The sequence below is a fragment of the Carcharodon carcharias genome, chromosome 30 (assembly GCF_017639515.1).
Source record: "Carcharodon carcharias isolate sCarCar2 chromosome 30, sCarCar2.pri, whole genome shotgun sequence".
NCBI classification, from domain to species: domain Eukaryota; kingdom Metazoa; phylum Chordata; class Chondrichthyes; order Lamniformes; family Lamnidae; genus Carcharodon; species Carcharodon carcharias.
The window spans coordinates 16,080,796-16,104,317 of NC_054496.1; the positions used below are offsets into that span (position 1 = coordinate 16,080,796).

At 43.5% G+C, this 23,522-nt stretch overlaps 1 protein-coding gene across 1 annotated transcript in view; it reads left to right on the plus strand.

Moving 5' to 3' along the window:
• LOC121271173 overlaps positions 1–21,838 on the plus strand; it is a 34,065-nt gene extending 12,227 nt beyond the window's left edge. Inside the window, exons 4-6 of the mRNA XM_041176935.1 lie at positions 16,148–16,286; positions 18,407–18,550; positions 21,516–21,838. Coding sequence (XP_041032869.1) covers positions 16,148–16,286; positions 18,407–18,550; positions 21,516–21,532 — 300 coding nt within the window. The 3' untranslated portion in view covers positions 21,533–21,838. The remainder of the gene's footprint in view (positions 1–16,147; positions 16,287–18,406; positions 18,551–21,515) is intronic.
• Positions 21,839–23,522: the final 1,684 nt, after the last annotated feature.

Consider the following 23,522-nt stretch of genomic DNA (forward strand, 5'->3'; position numbering starts at 1 on the left):
CCACATTGCTGTGGGTCTGGAGTCACATGTAGGCCAGAGCGGGTAAGGATGGCAGGTTTCCTTCCTCAAAGGGCATTAGTGAACCAGATGGGTCAGGTCATTAGTATGTGGAACTCTCTTCCCCAGAAAACAATGAGTCATTGAATTTATTCAAGGCTGAGTGAGACAGATTTTTGATAGACAGAGGGGTCAAGGGTTATAAAAGACCAAGTGGAGTGGAGACCACAACCAGATCAGCCATGATCTTATTGAATGGCGGAGCAGGCTCGAAAGGTCAAAAAGCCTACTCCTGCTCTAAGTCCAACGCCACTATTACTGAGACGAGATTTCAATTCCAAATTTATTAACTGAATTTAAATTCCACTAGTTGCCATGGTGAGATTTGAACCCATGTCCCCAAAGCATTAGCCTGGGTCTCTGGATTACTGGTCCAGGGATCTCCCCAAGTGCTTTAAAACATAGCAAAGCATCTAAAGGTGCTTCTTAGAAGAGTTATCAAACAAAATGAGCAGTCAAATATAAGTCACATAAAAGGTATGGGACAGATGACAGAGATAGGCTTTCAGTCTTAAAAGGAGAGAGAGAAGAGATTATAGAGGCGGAGAGATTTAGTGAGGGACTTCCAGAGATTAGGGCACAGCCACAGGTAGGGAAGAGGCAGGTCCCAAATCCACCTGAGCCAGATTGGGGATTGAACCCCATGCTGTTGGCACCAATCTGATCCACACTGGCCAACAAGCCTGACTCTTTTTATATTCTTTCAAGCGTAACAAAATAAAAATAAACAACTAATGAAAGAAAACTAAAGAACCACCTCTTAAAAGGGGGAGGTTGAACCAAATTACTCAAAGAAGTGACCACAGCAGGACTTGAACTCAGTTATCTAATGGCATCATAATTCTCACTAAAGTCAGATGCCTTATTCATTAGGCCACATAGTCACCTGATTTGCTCTGCTCTTTTGAACACCAATAAAAATAAACTAACTAATTAACAGCCCCTTAAAGGGGCAATGTAATAAGTAAAATTTACAAAAATAAATAAAAATTACAAAAGAAAACCTATCTAATTAAGCAAATATGTCATTCCCAGGGCTGGTGATGCACTCCAGCGGCCTTGGTGCCCACTGGTCAGTGCAAGCCTCGAGTGTACCAGTGGACACCACGTGCTCGCGCTCCAGGGACACTCGGCTGCAAACATAGCCACGGAAGAGGGGCAGACCGCCAGGTCAGACGACCCCCTCAATCGCCCACTGCCTGGACTTGTTGACGGCCACCTTGGCCAGGCCCAGGAGCTGGCTAACAAGGAGGTTCTCCCTCCCTCCGCACCGCGTGACCAAAGACCAGGAGCGTGGGGCTGAAGTGCAACCAGAATTTGAGGAGCAGCCCCTTCAAGTAGTCAAAAAGGGGCTGCAACTTCTGGCAATCTCTATAGACATGGAACACAGACCCCTCAAGGCCACAGAAAATACAGGTGTCCTGCAAGTCCGTGAACCATCTTAACCTCCTATTGCACAGAGCTGCTGCTCGCAAAGCCCTTCACGCCAGGTCCTGACTCTCTTTGTACTCTTGTGTATGACTTTAAGCAATTGGTCAAATTAAAAAGTTAATGAATTAAATTAATGTGATAGCACCTTAAAGGGGCACTGTGACAAAAGACAAAACCTTAAATGAAACTTATTAAATTAAAATAAAATGTCACCTTGAGTGCTGATGATGTACTCCAGCCCCCACAGTGCCCACCAGTCACAGAAGGCCTCAAGTAAACCAGTGGATACCACATGCTCTCTCTCCACGGACACCCAGCTGACTCTCTTTATATTCTTTTGAACATCGGTAAAACAAATTAACCAAGTAACCAATTTTTTAAAAAAAATTGATAGCCCCTAACAGGCACTGTAACTAAGGAAAAATTTAAAGGAACCGTACCATATTAAACCCAAACATGGTTTTGGGGGCCAGTGAAGCACTCCATCCCCACTGGTGCCCACTGGTCACAGCTGGCCTCAAACACAGCAGTGGACCCTGCATGCCCCCTCTCCAGGGATACCCGGCCTACTGTCTTTATATGTGCTCTCAGTCCTTAATAAAATAATGCCCTTCACCCGTGTGTCAATAACAACATAATCAACCAACCATTAACACTGTTTTCCACAAGGAAAAATTGAAACAGAGTAAGGTAAATATTTAAATAAGAAGATGATAAAGAGCTATGCAGAGGGAAGCAGAGCAGTGGCACATGTATGGGGTTATTCTAACAAAGAGGTGGCTAAAATACGATGGGCTGAATGGCCTCCACCTTTGCCGAAAACCTCGACAGTTCAATAACCTATGTGGATAAACCTGCGGCTAATTATAATTATGATAGAGTCACTGTTGCTGCCGAGTTGAATATCTCCTCAATGTAGCCCATGCTCACAGCATACATTTCTAATTTCCACGTCCCATTAATGTAAGTGCTGCAAAGCCAGGATTTACAGAGTGTTTACCCTAAAGCCAGGATTTACTAAATCTGAATACAAAAGTGAGGATTAGCTAAACATAGAATTAAGATGGGATTTAATGAGTCAGAATGGGCAGAGTTTACACAACAGCTGACTGTTTCTCTTAAACAAATATTGTAATAAGATATGATATTGAAACAGCAATGTACAGTTAACATCAGTAGGCATTTTAAGTTTTTGAGTGTAGAATTATTTATTATGGAGTCAGGATTTTCAGTGCAACTTAAAGAGAAATTGGTGATATTTTGGGTGATATTTCATTTCAGCCTTCTCAATTTTGAGACGGTACCACTCAAAGTCAGCGAAGTTTGTGCTGAGGTAATATTTGTTGCAATGGAAACATCAGCATTGTTTTTATGGGAAAATTTAACTGCTTCTGTTTCCTTTATTTCTTCCCCAATTGCGTTTCATCCTCTCCTAAAGCTATAGGGAAGTAATTTATATTGATCTGCACAGGTAATGCACATGGACTTCCAATTGTCACAACTCACTAGGGATAGTGCACTCCTCCCCAAGCCGTGACAAATGTGAGAAGTTTACTCAGATCACCGAATTACCCCAACCCTGCCTAACTGTTCAACTTAGGTTAAAAGAATCCGAGCACCAAGTTTGTAAACTTAACAAGTAAATAACTGTTTATTAAACAAATTGTCTGCAACCAGTGGCAAAAGAAAGAAAGAAATATGAACTGCTAACTTTTAACTCTATAACTTAAACTCTACCCCTTCTTAAACCCCAACACACAAACACACACACACATACACACACACATGACACACAAGACATGGATTTTAAGAGTGAGATGAAACAGCTCATTAGCACCAATCCAGAATTCAAGATTAGATGGGTTAACTTTGATTTCTTTCTCCAAATTTCTTGCAGGAAGACAGTCTGTGGTTCTCAGATTGAAACTCGCTTTTAATGTCTCTACTGGTGATTTTTTTTCTCCTTTTCTTCCTGACTGGGGTTTCTCAAAGAAAGTAGGATACAGCGATATGAGGAATAGCCAGCCAGCTACTATGGCAGGATTACTGGAGTCTTAGAAAACACAGGAGAGAGATTTCTGGTCTTTCCTCTTTTCAGGCTAGGAGCTGATTCACTGCACTAACCTCACACAGAACCTGGCCAATTGGTCAGGAGCCAATCAAAACCCTGGCGCTAGGCAGTTCCCTCTTAAACCAGGTCTCCATTCCAGCACCATTCTGTCCAACCTGGCACACATTGTTCCAAGAGAGAGCAACTTCATAGATTTTCTTCTTCCTGCTCCATTGGACCACTTTTAAAATATGGCCATGGTAGTTTTTAAAGCCACAGTCCAAGAAAAAAATAAAATAGGCTATTTACACAACACAGAGTGAGGAGGGAGTGGGTATGGAGGGAATTGGAAAGATCTCGGAGGAAAGAGGCTCTGCAGCACCAGAAGTGGTGGGACCGTGTAATTACAGCATGACAAGTTTACATAGGTATTTTCTGCTACATATAAATATGGACATGGGGCTTTATGGTGAAATATAAGTAGGGAAGCTGGGGTTAAAGATGCATGCATCAGTAAAGTAACAACTCAGGTTAAAAAGACTATCAGAAAATGCGAAGAAAGGGTTTATTTCTAGAGAAATATAATTGAAAAGCAGGGAAGGTAGATGCTGTATGGAAGCTTGGTTATACCTTACTTGGGATACGGTGCTCAGTACTAGTTCTCATATGACAAAAAAGATACTGGAGAAGGTGAAAAAAGATTTACAAGGATGATGTCAGAACTGACAAGTTTCAATTATCTGGATAGACTGAATAAGATGGGATAAAAACAAAAAACTGCGGATGCTGGAAATCCAAACCAAAAACAGAATTACCTGGAAAAACTCAGCAGGTCTGGCAGCATCGGCGGAGAAGAGGGACTTTTTTCTCTGGGATTTTAAAAAATGATAGTCACGAGTAAGATGGTCTCAGAGTAAGAGATAGGCCATTTAGGAACGAGATGAGAAGGAATTTCTTCACTCAGAGGGCTGTGGAGGCTCAGTCATTGAGTATGTTCAAAGCAGAGGTTGATAGATTCCTAGATGCCAATGACATTAAGGGATATCGGGATAGTGCGGGAAAATGGCATTGAGGTAGAAGATCATCCATAATCTATTTAAATGGCGGAGCAGATTTGAGGGTCTGAAGGGCTTACTCCTGCTCCTATGTTCCTACAAAGCCCAATAATGAATTCAAGAGAAACTTCTTTACCCAGAGAGCGGTTCGAATGTGGAACATGCTACCGCATGGAGCAGTTCAGGAGAACAGCATAGATTAATTTAAGAGGAAGCTGGATAAGCCACATGAAGAAGAAAGGAATAGAAGGATATGCAGATAAGGTTAGATGAATTTGGGTGTGTTGATTCCTGTGGAGCATAAATACCAGCACAGACCAGTTGATCTGAATGCAGTTTCTGTGCTGTAATTTTTTTCTAACGTGATGTAGTAAGGACAGAATGCATTAATTTTTTAAATGAAGACTATATTAGCAGCAATACTTTCTGATCCAATTATCCCTGTACTGTAGCCACACCTCACCTGAAGACTACACAGTCATGACTCCCTGTGTGCAATGCCACACAAGAGCAACGAGTAGACAAAGGTGTATTTGCTGGGGCCAATTGAGGATGAAGACTACTTTGTGTTGTTCTTAGCGATGCTGCCAATATCCTAAAGCACTCAACTGTGGCTGAACACTGAGCTGCTGTAGAGAAGGAATTAAAGGAGGTGAGCGATTTTAGAGAGAACATGGCAGGAGCTGGGGAAAGACTTAGGGAGGTGAAGGATTTGGGAAGAGAGTTCTGGAGTGTGAAAGTATCTACAAAACTGGGAAAGATTGACACCTTCTTTCACCACTGCTGGTGCTAAGAATCTTGTACCTAATTACCTGGTAAGCTGTCAGTCAGAATGTGTGAGCACTGCTGGGGTGACTGCCTCTCATTGAGAATAGCCTGTCTCATCCCTGAACTCCAAACAGAAGCTGAAGGATTACTCTACAAAATAAGGAGGCTGTGCAAATCTTACTGTAAGGTAGACGTAAATACTTCACACTGAAGCTACTTCAACCCCAGTTACCTTAGCTTTGAAGGCAAACTTTCATAAATCTCTATTTTGGTCCATTTTATGCACAGAACACAGACCAGTTTTGAGTCTCCTGCATTGGACTGTACCTTGCTAAATTCAGTTATATGGCATGAAGGGTACAAAGTGTCTAAGCATGATATTAGTGTTGGGCAGGACTGATAAATCAGCTGTCTTTTCCCTCATCTCAATACCAAAAATTGCACTCAACTCAGAAGGTGTAACAAAAGGAAAAAGCGGTAGCGGTGTGCACAGTTCACTCAGGGAGTCTGAGTAGCTGTAGCCACATGTACTAGCATGCAGTAGCCCAGAGTTATAGGTAGTGATGGTAGAGGCTCCAACATTCTCTCCATCACGTGGCTGATCAGGAATCTCTCCCGCTCTTACCGCCTGCTATTAGCGTGTGTTGGAAGGATTTGTGAGTTGATAATAAACCTGTTTGGCCGCATTATGAACGCACCTTCCTCGGTAATCAGGTAGGGTTGCCAACTGATGAAATGTGTTCCTGGAGGATTAATCACTTGACTTGCCCAATACTTCAGCCATTAGTCGGCCAACACATCCATCCTTGTGACGGACTGCCTTCCTAGGCCCTTGGAAAGCAAAAATACTTATTACCCAATTGGATGATGCCCAATTGGATTCCCAATGGGAAACAGCCTACCGCCCCCCCCCCCTCCAATTTTCAATATTTTTACACCTGGCAAAGAGAAATGTTCAAAGGAAATGACAAAAAAAGTATTTTTTTTAGTGTCCATATGGTTTTTCTCCAGAATTGTACAAAACAGCATCCTAGAAACTCCAGGCCAATGCTGGAGGGGTGGTAACCTTGCCATCAAATCCTAGAGTTGGACTTGTATCCAGTGCTGTTAAGGTCAGAGTCAAGGATACTACCATTGCACCACAAGACTTCCTCCAAAGGAAAGGAAGTACTCACGTATTAATTTTGAATTCAAAATTACAACATACTAGGGTGGATTCTGAACTCTACACCTGTTTCTTTCCCCTCTCAAACTCCCAATAACTATTGATCCCTTTTCATTGTTGTCAAGACTCTGGATAATTATAGAAGCAGATGATAAAATACTCCTCAGGACACTATAGTTTCTGTGCTATTAAGGTCCGGGCCTGTTGTTCATTGTGGGCTTCAACAAATAGATTGAGGGGCGCATTATAGACAAGTTTAGTGAAAACCAACTTCACTTACCAGGTTCTTTTTATATTTAAGCCTCTGACAGAGGGTAGCTCAGGGAGGTTTCTCTTTCTAAATAGGAAGAAGAAAAATAGGCAAAAACCACTCCTCAATGAATGCATTGTAACTGACAGTGGATTACATACTATGTGCAGGCACCTTGGTTTATGCCAGTATTAATGCTCTACATGACCCTCCTTCTATATCCCCTTCAACTATCAGTCTAACCTTCTATTCCTTTGTTCCTCACCTGTTATTCTAGCATCGATACCGCTCACCTCAACTATTCCCCCTGAGAGCAAGTTCCACATTCTCACCACTCTCTGGGTAAAAAGGTTTCTTCTGAATATCCTATTGCAGATATTAATAACTTTTTTATATTTATTGCCCGTAGTTTTCCTCATCTCTCATATGGTCTATCAAACCTTTCTGCAATCTTAAAAGCTCGAACAGACCATGCCTCAGCCTTCTCATTGAGAGAAGAGACATTATAGCTCCTGTGCTGCAAGGGTGTAGGATTGTTGGTCATTGTGGACGTCAGCAAGAGATTAAGGTGATACATCAGTCTTTAAAGATAACTTTAGTGAAAGCCAATAGCCTCTACACTTAGAGGCCCTGGTCAATTTTTCCTGTCCTATCAACGGGAGTGATAGTGGTGTAGTGGTAATGTCACTAGACTAATAATCCAGAGGCCCCAGGCTGGTAATCTAGGGACATGGGTTCAAATCCCAGGAATTTAAATTCAATTAATAAATCTGGCATTGAAAGGTCAGCCTTGGTCATGGTGACCAATAAAACTGGTTCACTAATGCTCTTTAGGGAAAGAAATTTGTCATCCTTACCCGGTCTGGCCTACATGTGTCTCCAGACCCACAGTGATGTGGTTGACTCTTAACTGCCCTCTAAAATGGCCTAGCAAGCCACTCATTTCAAGGGTAATTAGGGATGGGCAATAAATGTTGCTCTTGCCACCAGCGCCTCTCATCCCATGGAAGAATAAAGAAAATAAATCTCCCCTGTGAACCTCCTCCACTAAGATGGAAATCAAAACTGTGCACAGTACTCTATAATCATGGTCTCACTTACTAGCTGTTTATTACATATCTGAAAGAGTTAATCACTTTTTAGCTTATCAATTGTGCGTCGGAGATAAGCTGCCTGCCGGATTAAACAGGTTGGGTGTTTACCAAAGATTCCTTAGGCTTGTTATGTGAATATGGGCTGCAGCATTGTATAGAGAGGATTGGAGGATTTATAAGCCTGTACCGGAGTGGGTTTTTTTGCATTGAACTAAGATTGTCAGTTGTAGGATCTGACTAGGTCTGCATGTATCTGTGATACCGGTGCCTCGGTAGTGCAGGCTACACATCATTATTGCTGGAGGTGCAATAAGGTGAGCAGGAGATGAATGACATCCCCCGAAAGACAATGATGAAGATTTATTGAGCGGCTCATTGCTGAAGAATTGGAGGGGATACTGTGCACAACCTCTGTTCGGTCTGAAAAGGCATCACCTCTGTGAGCTGCGGCCCATCTCTCCCAGCAATGAGCCATAGCGGTGAGATGCTCCAGAATAGTCCGCCCACTAATAATGTTGATACAATCAACAGAGTTGATGTTGAGACTGACTGCAAGGAGGAAACACCTAGTGCCATTGACAGTGAATTGGTAAGTATTTCAATCTGTATCACTCCTTTCTCTCTTCAATCTGCATAACTCTTTTAATAGAAATAGTAGGCAAGATGGGCCATCGAGCCTGCTCCTTCATTCAATAAGAGGCTGATCTTTTACGCCAACTCCGCTTTCCTGCTTTATCCCATATCCTTTCATTTCCTCAGTACCTAAAAATTGATGGATGTCAGTCTTGAGTGTGGCCAATGAGCATCCACAGCCCTCAGGAGTAGAGAAACCTTTGAGTGAAGAAATTTCTCCTCATCTCAGTCCTAAATGGTTGGCCCCTTATCCTGAGTCTGTGAACCCCTAATTCTAGACTCTCCAGACATGGAAAACAGCCTCTTAGCACCTACACTGTGAAAAGCCTTAAGAATTTTATACACTTCGATGAAATCGCATCACATTTTTCTAAACGGTGGGAAATATAGGCCTGTTCTACTCAATCTCTCCTCATAGGACAAATCCCTCATTCTCAATCCATAGTGAACTTTTGTTTTGCTGCCTCCACAGTAGGTATGTTCTTCCTTAGATTAGGAGACTAAATCTGCACATAGTAGCCCAGAAGCGGTCACACCAAATAGTTCGATCCATAAAACTCCTTTGGTTGTTTCTTGGCTGATGTTTTTCCTCGCATAGGTTTCAATAATTAGCATTTTAAAATTCAGTGCTCATGCCACAGATTGTGCACGCTGTTGTGTTTTGAATCGAGAAAAGCTGCTCGTAAAGGTTCCTGAAACAAATCTAAATATCCTCCCGTGTTTTTTTTTTGTTTAAGACCCTGATTCTTTCTTTCTGCAGAGAGCGTACCCACCTCCTTCCCCTCCCTGGTAACTCACCCAAGTGGCTATCCTTCAGGTGTGACCCACTCAACATGCACACTCCTTGCTGCTTGTTTTTCCACAGGAATCCTGCAAGCAGGCTCCCAGCCCTTTAAAAACTTCCATATGGGAACACAAAGCACGAGGCAAATATCACGGGCTGAATTCTACGCCGGCAGGATTTTATGGTCCTGCCGAAGTCAATGGACTTTTGAGCGACTTGCCGCATTTTACGACCCCTCCCCCACCACACCGAGGCCATAAAATTCTGCCCTGTGACACAGTCATAAGTGCAACCATAGCACCAACTTTCACAGTGGCCTAATTATACCTTAAATCTGTATTTATTTTAATCAGGATTAATAATGCATTACCAAAATGGAATTGCGTAGTATGGCTTGATGCCCTTCATGAAGGGAAATTTTGTTATAAGTAAGCTATTGCAGATAATTTGATTGTCTAAATATCTTGAGCAGGTCATAAAATTCAAAATCGGGTCAAGGACATTCAGCCCATTTAACGTCATTCTAGCTCTCTTAACTCTTCCAGAATTGCATCTCGCTGCATCTGACCTCCAGAACCCTGTCCGAACATTTGTCACTCTTTGATTAAGAAAGATTTTCCCAATATCTCTTTAACTACTGGTAAAAGCCCTAGCTCTGGATCCATCACATCAGAAGAAAGGTTATCTGACCCAGCTGCAGGTGTGCCCTGGACCAGACTGGAAACCCCAGATTCTCTTTCATTCATGTGTGTGCTGCAGCAGCTCCTAGCAGGACCTTCTCTCCACCCAATCTAGACCTCTTTCACTTGATCATGGTGCTCACATCCAGCCCCCTACACACAACCTGCTACAGGTTTAAAAAGTTAAAAGATACAAATTCAAGAAAACCATAGGACCAAAGATGCTTGTGGCCCAGAAAGAGCCTCACTGCTCCATCAGGTGGATATGAGAGGTCCTCTGGCAATATTTCAAAGAAGAATAAGGAAGCTATCCATGGCGTTTGCCAATGAGCTATAATATTTAAGATTCCAAGGGGGCTTGAAAGGCTAGATGCTGAGAGAATGGGCTGAATGGCCTACCCCTGCTCTTATTTCTTAAGATCTTATTTATCCCACAATCAACATCACAAAAGCAAATTCCTAGTTATTTTCACACAGCTGTTTGTGGGAGCTTGCTGTGCATAAAGTGGCTGCCGCGTTTCTTGCATTGCAACACTGGCTACACTTCAAAAAGTACTCCATTGGCTGTAAAGTGCTTTGGGATATCCTGAGGTGTGGAAAGGCGCTATATAAAACCTAAGTCCACACTGTGTTTTTCTCACTGCTGCAAGTATGTCCAGACTCTTTAAGCAACCCATAACCAACCCCAATAACCTGCACTCTCCCAGTAAAGGAATATGTGCGATGGGCACATGGAAACAGCAGGAGATATCCACAGAAGGAAGGGGGTGGGGGGGCAGAGAAAGAGTGACATAAAGAATTAGGGAGAAATGAAAAGATACAACAATGTGAAAAGGTGAGAATTAAACAGGAAGGAAGAGTGGAAGAGAAGGAAAGTGAGTTATGGGAAAGGTTATATTCTTCATTTTAATCATCTTTGAAGTCAACTATTATATAGAATGTATGGTACAGAAACAAGTCATTTGGCCCAGCTGGCCCTTATGGTCCACATGAGCTTCCCCATACCCCTATGTCATCTAACCCTTTCTGTTCCTTTTCCCCTCAACTATCTATCTAGCTAATTCCCCTTAAATTCTTTCTGAAAACGCGTTCAGGACAGTGCAGTCCTCCTTACTGGGATGACATTGTGCTGGTAATTTATAGAAGTGACCTCAGTGAGAGCATGGAACAGGGAGAAAATCAGACCTAACTATAGGTACTGAGGGTATCCAGAAGGTAAGGGGAGGATCACAGTATTGCTGCTGACTGCGTGACGAAAGGACATCTGCTTGACTCCCACTCTGCTAACTTCCCAAGTCCAATGTTGGCCTTTATTGCAAGGGGACTGGAGTGCAAAGGGAAAGGAATGAGGCTAAAATTATACAAAGATTCCATTTAAAGTACTGTGTTGTGTTCTGAGCGGCTGCGCCTCAGAAGAAAACACACGAACGCAAGAGCTAGGAGGAGGAGTAGGCCATTCAGCACCTTGAGCCTGCTCAGCCATTTGATAAGATCATGGCTGATCTGACTGTGGCCTCAACTCCACTTTCCTGTCTGGCCCCCATAACCCTGGACTCCCGGTCGATCAAAAATCTAATTAACTCAATGACACTCAACATCCACTGCTCTCTGAGGAAGAGAATTCCACAGACAAACGACCCCCTGAGAGAAGAAATTCTTCGTAATCTCTGTCTTAAAAGGGAGACCCCTCATTTTTAAATTGTGCCCCCTAGTTCTAGACTCCCCCACAATTGGGGAAACACCCCTTCAGCATCTACCCTATCAAGTTCCCTCAGAAACTTATGTTTCAATAAGGTTGCCTCTCATTCTTCTAAACTCCGATGAGTATAAGCCCAACCTGCTCAACCTTTCCTCATAAGATAACGCCTTCATCCCTGGACTCAGCCGAGTGAACCTTCCCTGAACTCCTTCAATTATATCCTTTCTTAAGTAAGGAGACCAAATACTGGCTTTGGTAGGGGTGTGCAGCGCAGATGCACAAGGTAGATAGCTGGGGCTAAACAGATGGCATAGATATTACAGTCTTGTATACCCTTGAGACTAGATGATTAAGGGGTGATTGAGTTGAGCTACTTAAGATGATTAATGGAGCTGATGGTGTAGCTAGAGAGCAACTATTGCCTCTGGCGAGGGAGTCCAGAATTTGGAGCACAAACTTAAAATTACAGCCAGGCTATTATGCGGTGATGTCTTACATCATACAATGGAGCGTGGGATTTGAGAACTCTTGTCCCCAAAAGCTACTGTGGAATTTGAAAATTCCAAAACTTGGATTGGCAGATTTTTTTTGAGTATTGCTATTCAAAGGGTTAAGATACAGGTCAGCTGTGACCTAACTGAATGACGGAACAGGTTAGAGGGGCTGAATGCTAGCCAACTCTTTTTTTCCTAAGGGAGGAGGCTTCATGCTGAGGTTACAGGATCTCCCAGGAGAAGGAGGGAAAAAGAAGATGGTAGAAGGGGAGCTTTAGGTTTGGGGGTTGGGGGAGGGCCACTGGGGGGAAGGTGCTCACATCTCTGAAAGCTTTGGTAACTGGTAACATATTGAGGTATTTTTGGCCACCTACAATGGATGGGCCTGGCATTCACATTGAGGACGAGTCAGAGCTAATAGGCAGAGCAAGGCGGGGGTGGGGGGGGAAATGGGAAACTTTTTCAACAATAGAAGTTGTCATAAGCAATTCTTTTTTAAATGCAATAATCTAAAAGGTGGATGAGTTGAGGTGAAAGTCATAGGCCTGAATTTCCGCTCCCAGATCAGGAGCACAGCGTTGGGACAGTTCCCGACTCGGCAAACCCAACCCAGGAAAATGCGCCCTGGAAGGCTGGGTTGTCGGTCTGGAGTGGCGGAGGTTGTTAAGGGGTATGGGGGCCTTAAAATAGGAGTCGTGGCGGGCTGGGTGCAGAGGCAGGCTGGGCAAAATGCCGACCTGAAATAAACAATCAAACCAAAAAAGCCTTCCAGCCCTCACCCCTCACACCCCCACATGCCTCCATGCCTTACTCATGCCAACCCATAACACCTCATACCTCAACCCAACCCCCATGGACCTTCATATCTTCCATACCAACCTATGTCCTTCAACCCGTGCTCCATGCCTCCATACCCTCTATGTCAAGCTAAGCCCTTCCATCCACCCCACCATGGCCACTCAAACCCTTCATGCCAACCTATGTCCCTCCACCCACCCTCCAAGGCCCCTCATACCCTCCATGTTAACCTATGCCCCTCCACACAAACCCTCCATGGCCCTTTATAACCCATGCCAACTTAGCACCAACTCATGCCAACTCATCCAGTATCCACCATGGGCAGACCTCAGGACCCATGCTGAGATTAAATAATGTTCTTAAGTGTCTATTGATGAATTCACTATTTTAGAAAACACTCTCATTGATTAAGAACCCATTCACTACATTTAAATTCCTTTAATCCCTTATGAAATCAAGCATTTGTATTCAAAGAGTTTATCACCATTTGAAGCTGTCAATCACCCTGAACTGACAGGTGCCCTACTGTGATAACAAAAGATTGTAAAATCAGTCATGCAGCACTAACCTTGTAATGATAACCCTCAGTCTATGTCAACAGTGAAACAGCAAAAACTGATTTTTGTAATACTGCAGGCTGTTTTATTTAGTTTAAAGGGCAGAATATTTAAATCACTTGACAGCTTAACAGTTCTCTCAACAGTTCCACTGAGTTTATCCACTTTTTACACATTCAACTGTACTTTTAATAACCTGGAAGGAGACTTTATATCTCCCAAAGGACACCATACCTTGCCCAAAGGTGTCCTGGGACCACATCCAATAGGGTACCCTACCTCTCCAATAGGGTACCCTACCTCTCCAATAGGGTACCCTACCTCTCCAATTGGGTACCCTACCTCTCCAATAGGGTACCCTACCTCTCCAGTAGGGTACCCTACCTCTCCAATTGGGTACCCTACCTCTCCAAAGAACTCCAGCAGATATAGACCTTCTCCTACTTTGAATAAAGTGCCACACATCATGTTTTAGACATACCACTAGCCAAAATCAGAATGAATGAGGCAACTGCACTTTAACATTGTGAACCACGGATGATTGAATTAGAACCTGCCCCCAATCACCGCTGCAAGGATGATGGGAGCTGCACTCAGGGGCGGGACTTCTGGATCCAGACCACCACCACCACTTTCACCAAGGTGGAGAACCTCTCCATCTGCGTGACAATTCAGGCCCTAATTTTAATGAAGGAACAAATAGATAAGATATGCTGATAGAGTCAGATGAAGAGGGATGGGAGGAGGCTCATGTGGTGAATTAACACCAGCATGGACCACTTGGGCAAGTGGCTGCACTTGGTGTTTATACTGAAGTAATGAATTCTGCAGGACTATTCACCGATATACCGTGTGGGCCTAACCCTCTCTGTGTGAAACTCATTGACATCTCACGCTACATAAATAGGAATTCTATCAAAGCTGAAAAATTAAATATTTATAGCCAGTAGCTTGAAGAAATCCTACAAGCACTGGGGATTAAGTTTGCTATATTGGCTTTTAATTCCATCGTCAGCCTTGAAATACTCATTTGTCAAACAGCTTGAATGTTTCCCTCAAGTCTTCCTCATCTTGCCTGTACATGTCTTTTTTTTTATTCCTTATTAATTCCCCGTTTAATTTTATCCCCTTCCACTCCTGAAGGTGCTGGTCCATGTTTCTGGCTATGGGTCCAGTTGCTTCAGCAGCCAGTGCCTTGTGGCTATTCTTCCTGTGTGTGCCTAGACTGTGAACGTTGACAGATAATTTCATCCTGGGAAGCTTCACTGTCCTCCCCGATGTCCAGCATTTACCGGAAGAAGTCTCAGATGGGAAGCCTGAATGATTTTCCACTCCACTTGACCCAGGACCATTGAGTTAGCTGCTACAAACAGATTCAGTCCAGCTAAGCCAAAGAAATGTGTGGCTCAGGATCACTGTAATCTACACACTGAGCCATTGATTATCCTTATCCTTGTCTTTAAAAGCCTCCATGGCCACTCCTTTTCTCTGTAAACTCCTCCTGTCCTATAAGGCCATCTGTTCCTCCAACATTTAATTCTGATGCTTCCCTCCACCTCCCCCGCCCCCATCACCATTCACTTTCCCACCAATTTTGGCCCATCCTCTAGAAGACCCTCCCTACACATCTCCACCCCTACCTCTCCTCCTTTGACCAAGATGTTGGCCATCTCTTCTAATCTCTCGTCTTTTGGTTCTGTAACTTTGGGACAATTTTCTACGTGACAGGTGCTAGTTTTGTTTAATATATAAAGTATGAATGGAAGAATTAGTGGCAAAGCTAAATTTGCAACCTTTTTTGTAGATTAAGAAGAAGGTGTCAGGGTGCTTTACGAGTGGGGAGGAAGGTCAGCTACAGAATGCAAGGAATGGCAGCAAAACAGTCAAAAAGATAGGTTTTCAATCATTTCTTGAAGGAAGGAGAGATCCACTGAAGAGATGCACCAGAAGAGTGTTTCAAAGGATGAAGTATGAGAACTGAAACTGGAATATTAGAGATCGTAAGATCATAAGGAAAGGAGCAGGAGTAGGCTATTCAGCCCATTGAGCCTGCTCCGCCATTCAATAAGGTCATGGCTGACCTAACAGAGGCTTTAACATCACTTTCTTGCCTATTGCCCATAACCCTTGACTCCCTTGTCGATCAAAAACCTGTCTACACAGCCTTGAAGATATTCAATGACCCAACCTCCACTGCTCTCTGGGGAAGAGATCTAAGCTGAAGTGGTCAACTTCAGGAGAGATCCTATTAGAATAGGATTACTTGCTCCACAAGGAGTTTCTAACATCCCAAATGAAACTCTCGGAATTCCAGTTACATGTCAGAAGGAATGCCAAATGAGATGACACCCAAAATCAAACACTACACCAGTCTCTCTGAGAGAGACTGCTTATTTGCAACCTTAATATACATATTAGTGAGTCAAGCAATGCACTTATTTTGTGCATGAAAAATCCTTGGAGGAAGTACTTTTTGCTGATGCCCAGAATTACTGTCTAAACAGGACAACAGTGGGACTTATTTGCAATAGGCGCAGTTTGGAGGGGCTGAATGGCCTACTGATGTTCCTATCACAGAATCCTAGGGCTATTTGATAAATGCTCAGCACCTGTTATTTCTTCCCCCCCACAGGAAATTGATCCCAATGAGGCAGAAAATGAAGGGTTCTTCGACATGGTGAGTCATGCTCAGAGTAACCGAATGGATGACCAGCGATGCAATCTTGGACGAAATGAGACACCTTCTAAAAAATCAATTATTGACATAAACAGTAAGTGCAGTGCAGGAACCGTACTGGCAATGTCACACAGAATGACATTCCCTAGAGCTGGCATACTGGGTTGGCACCTGAGGGCACTCATTGAATCCAGGTAGTTTGATGGGGTCATACGAACGAACATATGAATTAGGAGCAGTTGTATGCCATTTGGCCCTTCAAGCCTCCCCTGTCATTCACCTCAATTCCACAATACCGCCAACCCCCTGGTAATCTTTCATCTCCTTGCTTATCAAGAACCTAGCTACCTTTTCCTTAAAAATATTCAAAGACTCTGCTTCCACCTCCTTTTGGGGAAAATGTGTTCCACAGACCCATGATCCTCTGAGAGAAAAAAAATCCTCATCCCTGCCCTAGATGGGTGACCCCTTATTTTTAAACAGTGACCCTGAGTTCTAGATTCTCCCACAAGAAGAAACATCACTCTCCACATCAAAGCAGTTGTCCTTTTCCCAGTTCAAGGGTTGTAAACAAGCTGGTCACAGTGTGGCCTCAATTCAATTCAATCGGCCGAGCTCCACAAGCAGTGTTTGGAGATAGTTCTGATCGTATTATTTGAAGCAACATAGAGGGAGCTGTGCTCCATGTGTGCCTGTGTCTGTGTGCGTGTGTGTGTGTGTGTGTGTGCCCATGTGTGTGTGTGTGTGTGTATGTGCCCATGTGTATGTGTGTGTATGTGCCCATGTGTGTGTGTGTGTGTGTATGTGCCCATGTGTGTGTGTGTGTGTGTGTATGTGCCCGTGTGTGTGTGTGTATGTGTGTGTGTATGTGTGTGGGTGTGTGTGTGTATGTGCCCATGCGTGTGTGTGTGTGTGTGTGTGTGTATGTGCCCGTGTGTGTGTGCGCATGTGTGTGTGTGTGTGTGCATGTGCATGTGTGTGTGTGCCCGTGTGTGTGTGTGTGTGCCTGTGTGTGTGTGTGTGCCTGTGTGTGTGTATGTGCCCATGTGTGCCCATGTGTGTTTGTGTGTGTGTGTGTGTGTGTGTGTGTGTGTGCCTGTGTGTGTGTATGTGCCCGTGTGTGTGTATGTGCCTGTGTGTGTGTGTGCCTGTGTGTGTGTGTATGTGCCCATGTGTGTGTGTGTGTGTATGGGCCCGTGTGTGTGTGTGTATGTGTGTGTGTATGTGTGTGGGTGTGTGTGTGTATGTGCCCATGCGTGCGCGTGTGTGTGTGTGTGTGTGTGTATGTGCCCGTGTGTGTGTGTGTGTGCCCATGTGTGTGTATGTGTGTGTGTGTGCGTGTGCGTGTGCGTGTGCGTGTGTGTGTGTGTGCGTGTGTGTGTGTGTGTGTGTGCCCATGTGTGTGTGTGTGTGTGTGTGTGTGTGTGTTTGCTTCACAACTGATCTCTAAGTGTCTGTTGCCGAAATATGGAAGTGGCGCTTCCTCTTATGGTTCATTGGCTCTTGCATTTATTTTGAATTCCTTTGTTTTAACACCCAGTTGCAAACTTTTTGTTTTTTAAATACTCAAGTTAAAATAAACATCAAGGAAGGACTCCTTCAATTCACCTTCGGAGTTAACTTGAATCTCTCCCAAAAAGCACTTTGCAAGTATTGTCTGTGCTGTGCCAGTGCAAGTTGCATAAGGTTTGTTAATGGAACACACTTGATAGCCTGAAAGCAAAATGCTGCAGATGCTGGAAATCTGAAACAAAAACAAAAAATGCTGGAAAAACTCAGCAGGTCTGACAGCATCTGTGGAGAGAAAGACAGAGTTAACGTTTCGAATGTGTATGACTCTTCTTCAGGGTTCTGAAGAAGAGTCATACAGACTCGAAACGTTAACTCTGTCTCTCTCTCCACAGACACTTGGTAGCCTAATTGTCCAATGCTTTCTTCCTTATCTGTCATGTCTTAAACACAGTGCATTGTCTCAACTGTCTAATGATGCTGTGCCTGGACACACCACTGTGAGTGTAATCTTAACTCCGCCTAAATTAATGTGACTGTCAATCAAATAAATTCAATTCCTAGTCTGTATGGCTCACTTTGGCAGTACTTGGGCCTATCAAGGGGAGGTGCTTAAATTCCTCTTAAAACTTTCTTTTTCTTGTTTTTGATCTGTCTGTTCATGCATCCTGCACTTAAATGAGTTTCTCGGCTTTTATCTGGCAGAGTCTAACTGTGAGCGCCCAATCAATGAACTCCTGGACCTGCTCGCTGACAAACAGGGCCAGCGTTTAGATGATCAACGTGTGACCTGTGACAACTTACCCGGTCTCCAGATGTCCGAGTGCTATACACGGTCCACTGATAAAGGCAAGAACGAGTTTCTCAGCAGAAGTGTTTCACTTCCAGATATACGAGTATCTGCGGTGCCAGTCAGTTGTAGCTCAAGAGTAGTTAGGCCCAGATTTATGAACGAACATGGCAATGGATTCCAGTCCCAAAAATGATCTGAGTAATTTCAAACAAGACCTTTGAAATGGCCAACCCTTGTGACAGAATCGTACAGCACAGAAGGCTGAACATTCAGCCCATCATGTCTGTTGCTGGCTCTTTGAAAGAACTATCCAATTAGTCAAATTCTTTTCTCCTATTGGTGCCTGCATCTGACAAACACTTGTCAGGTGATGTATTAGAAGTGGATGTGTTTAATAAGAGACTAGATAAAGACATGGGGGAGATACGGTTAGAAGAATATGTTGATGGGATGAAATGAAGAAGGGCAGGAGGAAGTTCATGCCAAGCACAAGCATGGACTCACTTGGATCAAATGACCTGTTTCTGCGTTGTACATTCCATGGCTGGGATTTTATGCTGGTCCAGGTCCCTGCCATTCCCTCCCCTCTCAATGTGAGTACAGGGTGCAAGCTCACCACCACTCTGCTGTCTTACCGCGCAATCACTGAATGTCTGTCAGGCTGGAAGCGAGTCTTCTGCCCTGATCTGGGGAGGAAGTCCCGCCTCTAAGAGCTGCCAGGCTTTCTGGTCCCAGCACTGCCACTGGCAGTGGTGACCATTGCTGGGACTGCATCCAGTCCCCGGTGGCACTCATCAATGGAGGCAGATGGCTGGCAGACACCAGTGAGCAGGGTGATAAGGTGGGGCGGGGGGGATGGTGGGGGGGGTGCGTCAGGGTGGACAGGCCATGGAGGGGAGGGAAAAGTCAAGGGGAAGGACCTTGGGAAAGGGCTTTCAATGGGCCCAGGGATCATATAAAGGAGGTACCCCTCCCAACTTTCCCACCACCAACCTGAGCAGTGAAAGGTGCCGAGCTTCACATTTGGATGCGATCCTCCAACCACACAGGCTTATGTCCCAGAAGTGATGGGTAGAGACCCTTAAGTGGCCAGTTAATAGCCATTTAACGCCCTCAATTGGCCCACAAGCTAGTGGGCATCTCAACGTCTTCTCGGCATGGGCAAAATGGCAATGGGGGCCGGCGGGTAGATATCGGGAACAGCACCCATAGCGTCACGCCAGTCAGTACCACCCCTCTCCTGGACCCTGTTGATATTGTCCCAGTGTGTGAGACTCTTGGCCTGGAGCACAATTTTGTAAAAAATTACCCCTCTATTTAGAGACCATCTTCAGTAGGAAGAATTTCCTTAACAAGTAGGATAGGAGAGGCAAGGTGCATCTGGGGACCTTCAAGCTGATGATGGATGTCACCATGAGGGTATTAATGAATTAGAGGGATGAATGTACCATGGCAGCAGAAGATCAAATCGGCAGCAGCATGCCCCAGTTAGAACGAGTGGTTCATATGGAAGGGGGCGTTTGATTGAGATGTACAAAATTGTGAGGGCCTGGATAGAGTGGATGGGAAGGGCCTATTTACTTTAGCAAAGTGGTCAGTGACTAGGGGGCAGAGATTTAAGGTGATTGGTCGAAAGATTAGAGGAGAGATGAGGAAAAACATTTTCACTCAGAGGGTTGTGGGGGTCTGGAACTCACTGCCTGACAGGGTTGTACAGGCAGAAACCCTCTAGTCATTGAAAAGGTGTCTGGATGTGCACCTGAACTGCCGTAACCTGCAGAGCTGCAGACCAAATGCTGGAAGGTGGGATTAGGCTGGGGGACTCGTTTTTCAGCCGGCGCAGACACGATGGGCTGAGTGGCCTCTTTCTGTGCCATAAACTTTCTATGATTCTAAATCACCTTGTTGAGTTGAATGGTCTTTTCCCATTCCACACTCTCTAACATCCCCATCAGCACTGAATGTAGTTGAAGTTGATAAACTCCTGGTTATTATAAATAATGGAACCTCTCAGCTGGTATCTGTACTGATAATTGCACTCAGGCTCAGCAACTCTTTCCATTCAGCCCAATTAATAAAGTCACCCAACACTTGGCGTAAGTTAGCAGAAGTATTCATAGGATTGTAAGGGTGTATGGAGTGAGAAAAAACATTCATTCATTCCTTCCATGAATCATGCACACAGACCATGATCACAAACTCTATCTAACTCACTCAATCTAGTGGGAGAAAGCTAGTTTCCTTCTTCCCATTTTAAATCAAACGTAGCTGTAAGATACTAATCTAGACCACTCAATTTGCATTATATAGCCAAGGAGGACTTACATTTATTTAGTGCCTTTCATAGCCTCAAGACATCTCAAAATGCATCACAACCAATGAAGCACTTTTGAAGTTATTATGCAGGAACCCGATAGCCACTTTGTGCACAGCAAGCTCCCACAAACAGCAATGTGACAATGACCATATAATTTATTTTTGCAATAAATATTAGTCAGGACACCTTGGAGAACTCCCCTACTCTTCTTCAAAATAGTGCCATGGAATCATCTACATCCACCTGAGAGGGCAGCTGGGCCTTTGGTTTAACCTCTCATCCAAAATTTAGCACCTAAGGCAGTGCGTTATGCCCTCAGAAGTAGGTACAGAATGGTCTGAAGGCTCTAGGGCTCAAACCCACAACCATCTGGCTCAGAGATGAGAACAAGACCCACTGAGCCACAACGGACACTTCACTATCTTTGTAAGCACCTGATCTCATGCTTATTTTGCTCATCTTCAAAGCCTTCGTTCCTCCTGTTAGACCATCCATTAACCAAAATACTTTTTAAAGGTGTTGATGAATGCATCAGTAACAGGAAGCCAGATAAAACAATGCTGCACTTATTAACAGTGCTCTGTATTTTTTTTTGAGAGATCATGGTGCTTTACCTACTTAAGCGTTATGTGAGACATCATAACTTTGTCCTAGTTAATCTATTGTGACTTTAGAATCAGTCATTCAATCCTGTATTGTTTCAGACATTGAAGCTGAATGAGCAAGTCAGGGTTGGATTCCAGTTGAACCTGACGAAATTGCAGTTGACCTGACTAATCGAGAGTGTGTGAGAAACTGCCAGAGGAAAAGCAAATGGACCATAATACTGAATCATTTCCCTTAAATATTAATTTTTGTGAACACTCCTTGTTTGAGGCAAACCTTTTTTGCTCTCTGTTGTGGTTTTGTGACCCAGCTAAACTGAGGCAGACATTTGACTGTATTGGCCTGGTCTTCCCTCTTGTTAAACTGCACCACCCTGATACGTTCAAACCTCTTTAAGAATTGTTTCAAATATGCTTAGAACTATCGTGTAATAATACAAGTCATCATTTATTAATTGTCATTGAAACAGAGTGTATCGCTCTGACTGTGTTTTCATTGAGAATTGGTACAAAATATTAATAAAGATATCTATATGTTGCATGTTTGACATATAACTGATCTTCATTTGCCTATTTTCTCTTCAATGTTTCTTCACTTCCATCCCACTCTCTTCAGCCCTAGTGAATTTTAATGTAGAGTACATTTCATGTCAAGAAAACTCCAATAATTTGTAGTTACTCTCCATTATAAAATGTCTGAGATTTGTTCTTTTATTCATTCCTGAAATGTGAGCATTGATTGCAATGCTGGCATTTATTGCCCATCCTAATTGCCCTTGAGCAATGTTCTTGAACTGCTGCAGCTCAAGTGGTTGATATACTCAGAATGCTTTTCTCATTAGCAGTTTAATACAACTGAGTATTGCTGAAAAAAGAGACATGCTGTCAAAGCTGTATGTCTTGCACTCATCAGGACATACGCTTGCCAACCAATCAGCACCCTCTCCTCACGCTGTATAAATTGTTCTCTTTGATATTTGGTATTCTTGTGAAACTGTCCTGATGAGTGCAAGACAAAAAGCTTCAACAGCATGTCTCTTTTTAAAGACATACTCAAGTTCTGTACTACCAAGTGACTACAACTGAGTAGCTTGCTACTCCATTTCAGAGGACAGTTAAAAGTCAAGTACATTGCTGTGGATCTGGAGTCACATGAAGGCCAGACCAGGGAAGGATAGCAGATTCCCTCCCCCGAAGGAATTGGAGAAACAGTTGGGTTTTCCCGATAATACACCAACTTCAGGGCAAGATGTGTTGGTACCAGTTTAAACCAGGAAAGCCAGCTCTTAGAACAGAGTTGTCCTGACTGTTTTTTCAATCTTTGAGTTGACAAGTCAGATATTTCCAAAATGGAAATTGGGCACCAAATCTTGATTTTAAAATGGAAAATCTATATTCCCACTTAATTCTCTCCATACTATGTTATTGGTTACGTAGTTCATTTGACAAAACAGCCAGCGCCATCAATAATTTTAGTGATTACAAAGCAACTTGTTCTAGCAGCAAGGCACTAAATACAAAAGATAGACGTTACTCCCTATCTGTCAAAGAACAGGTGACCATGTGTCGAAACAGATTGTTCCTTGTTTCTTTGTTCCTGTTCTGTCCTTCCATATCTTCAACCCCTTGCAGCATCCACATGGCGATGGCATCATCCACCTTCAGCCAATCAGTGACAGTGTGGCCCTATTAACTCATTAATGGCACATGCTTCTCTTTGGACTGACTTTTTTCAGCAGTTTTGCAGCAGACACAACTTTAAAACGTCTCGTAAGTCAGTTTAGGGTTACAGCTGTTAAGGTTTTTCACCTAATTTTCATCATTAACAAAGAAGATAAGATGTTGTATAGGGTTAGATTCTCACCTTCTGCGCTTGGGTGATGATCTTGATGATGGTGGAGTGGAAAACCCATTTGTTGTTGAAGCTAAAACAAATCAATGATCTGAGCCAAAGTATTTTCTTTTCCAACAATATACTTTATTCATAAAATTTGTAAAAGTACATTACAAAACATTTCTATGTGAAAAATACAGAAAGTGCAATAAAATTTGACTTGTCTCATAGAGTACCTTCCACTCTTAGGTGCCTCTACACAATGGTGATAC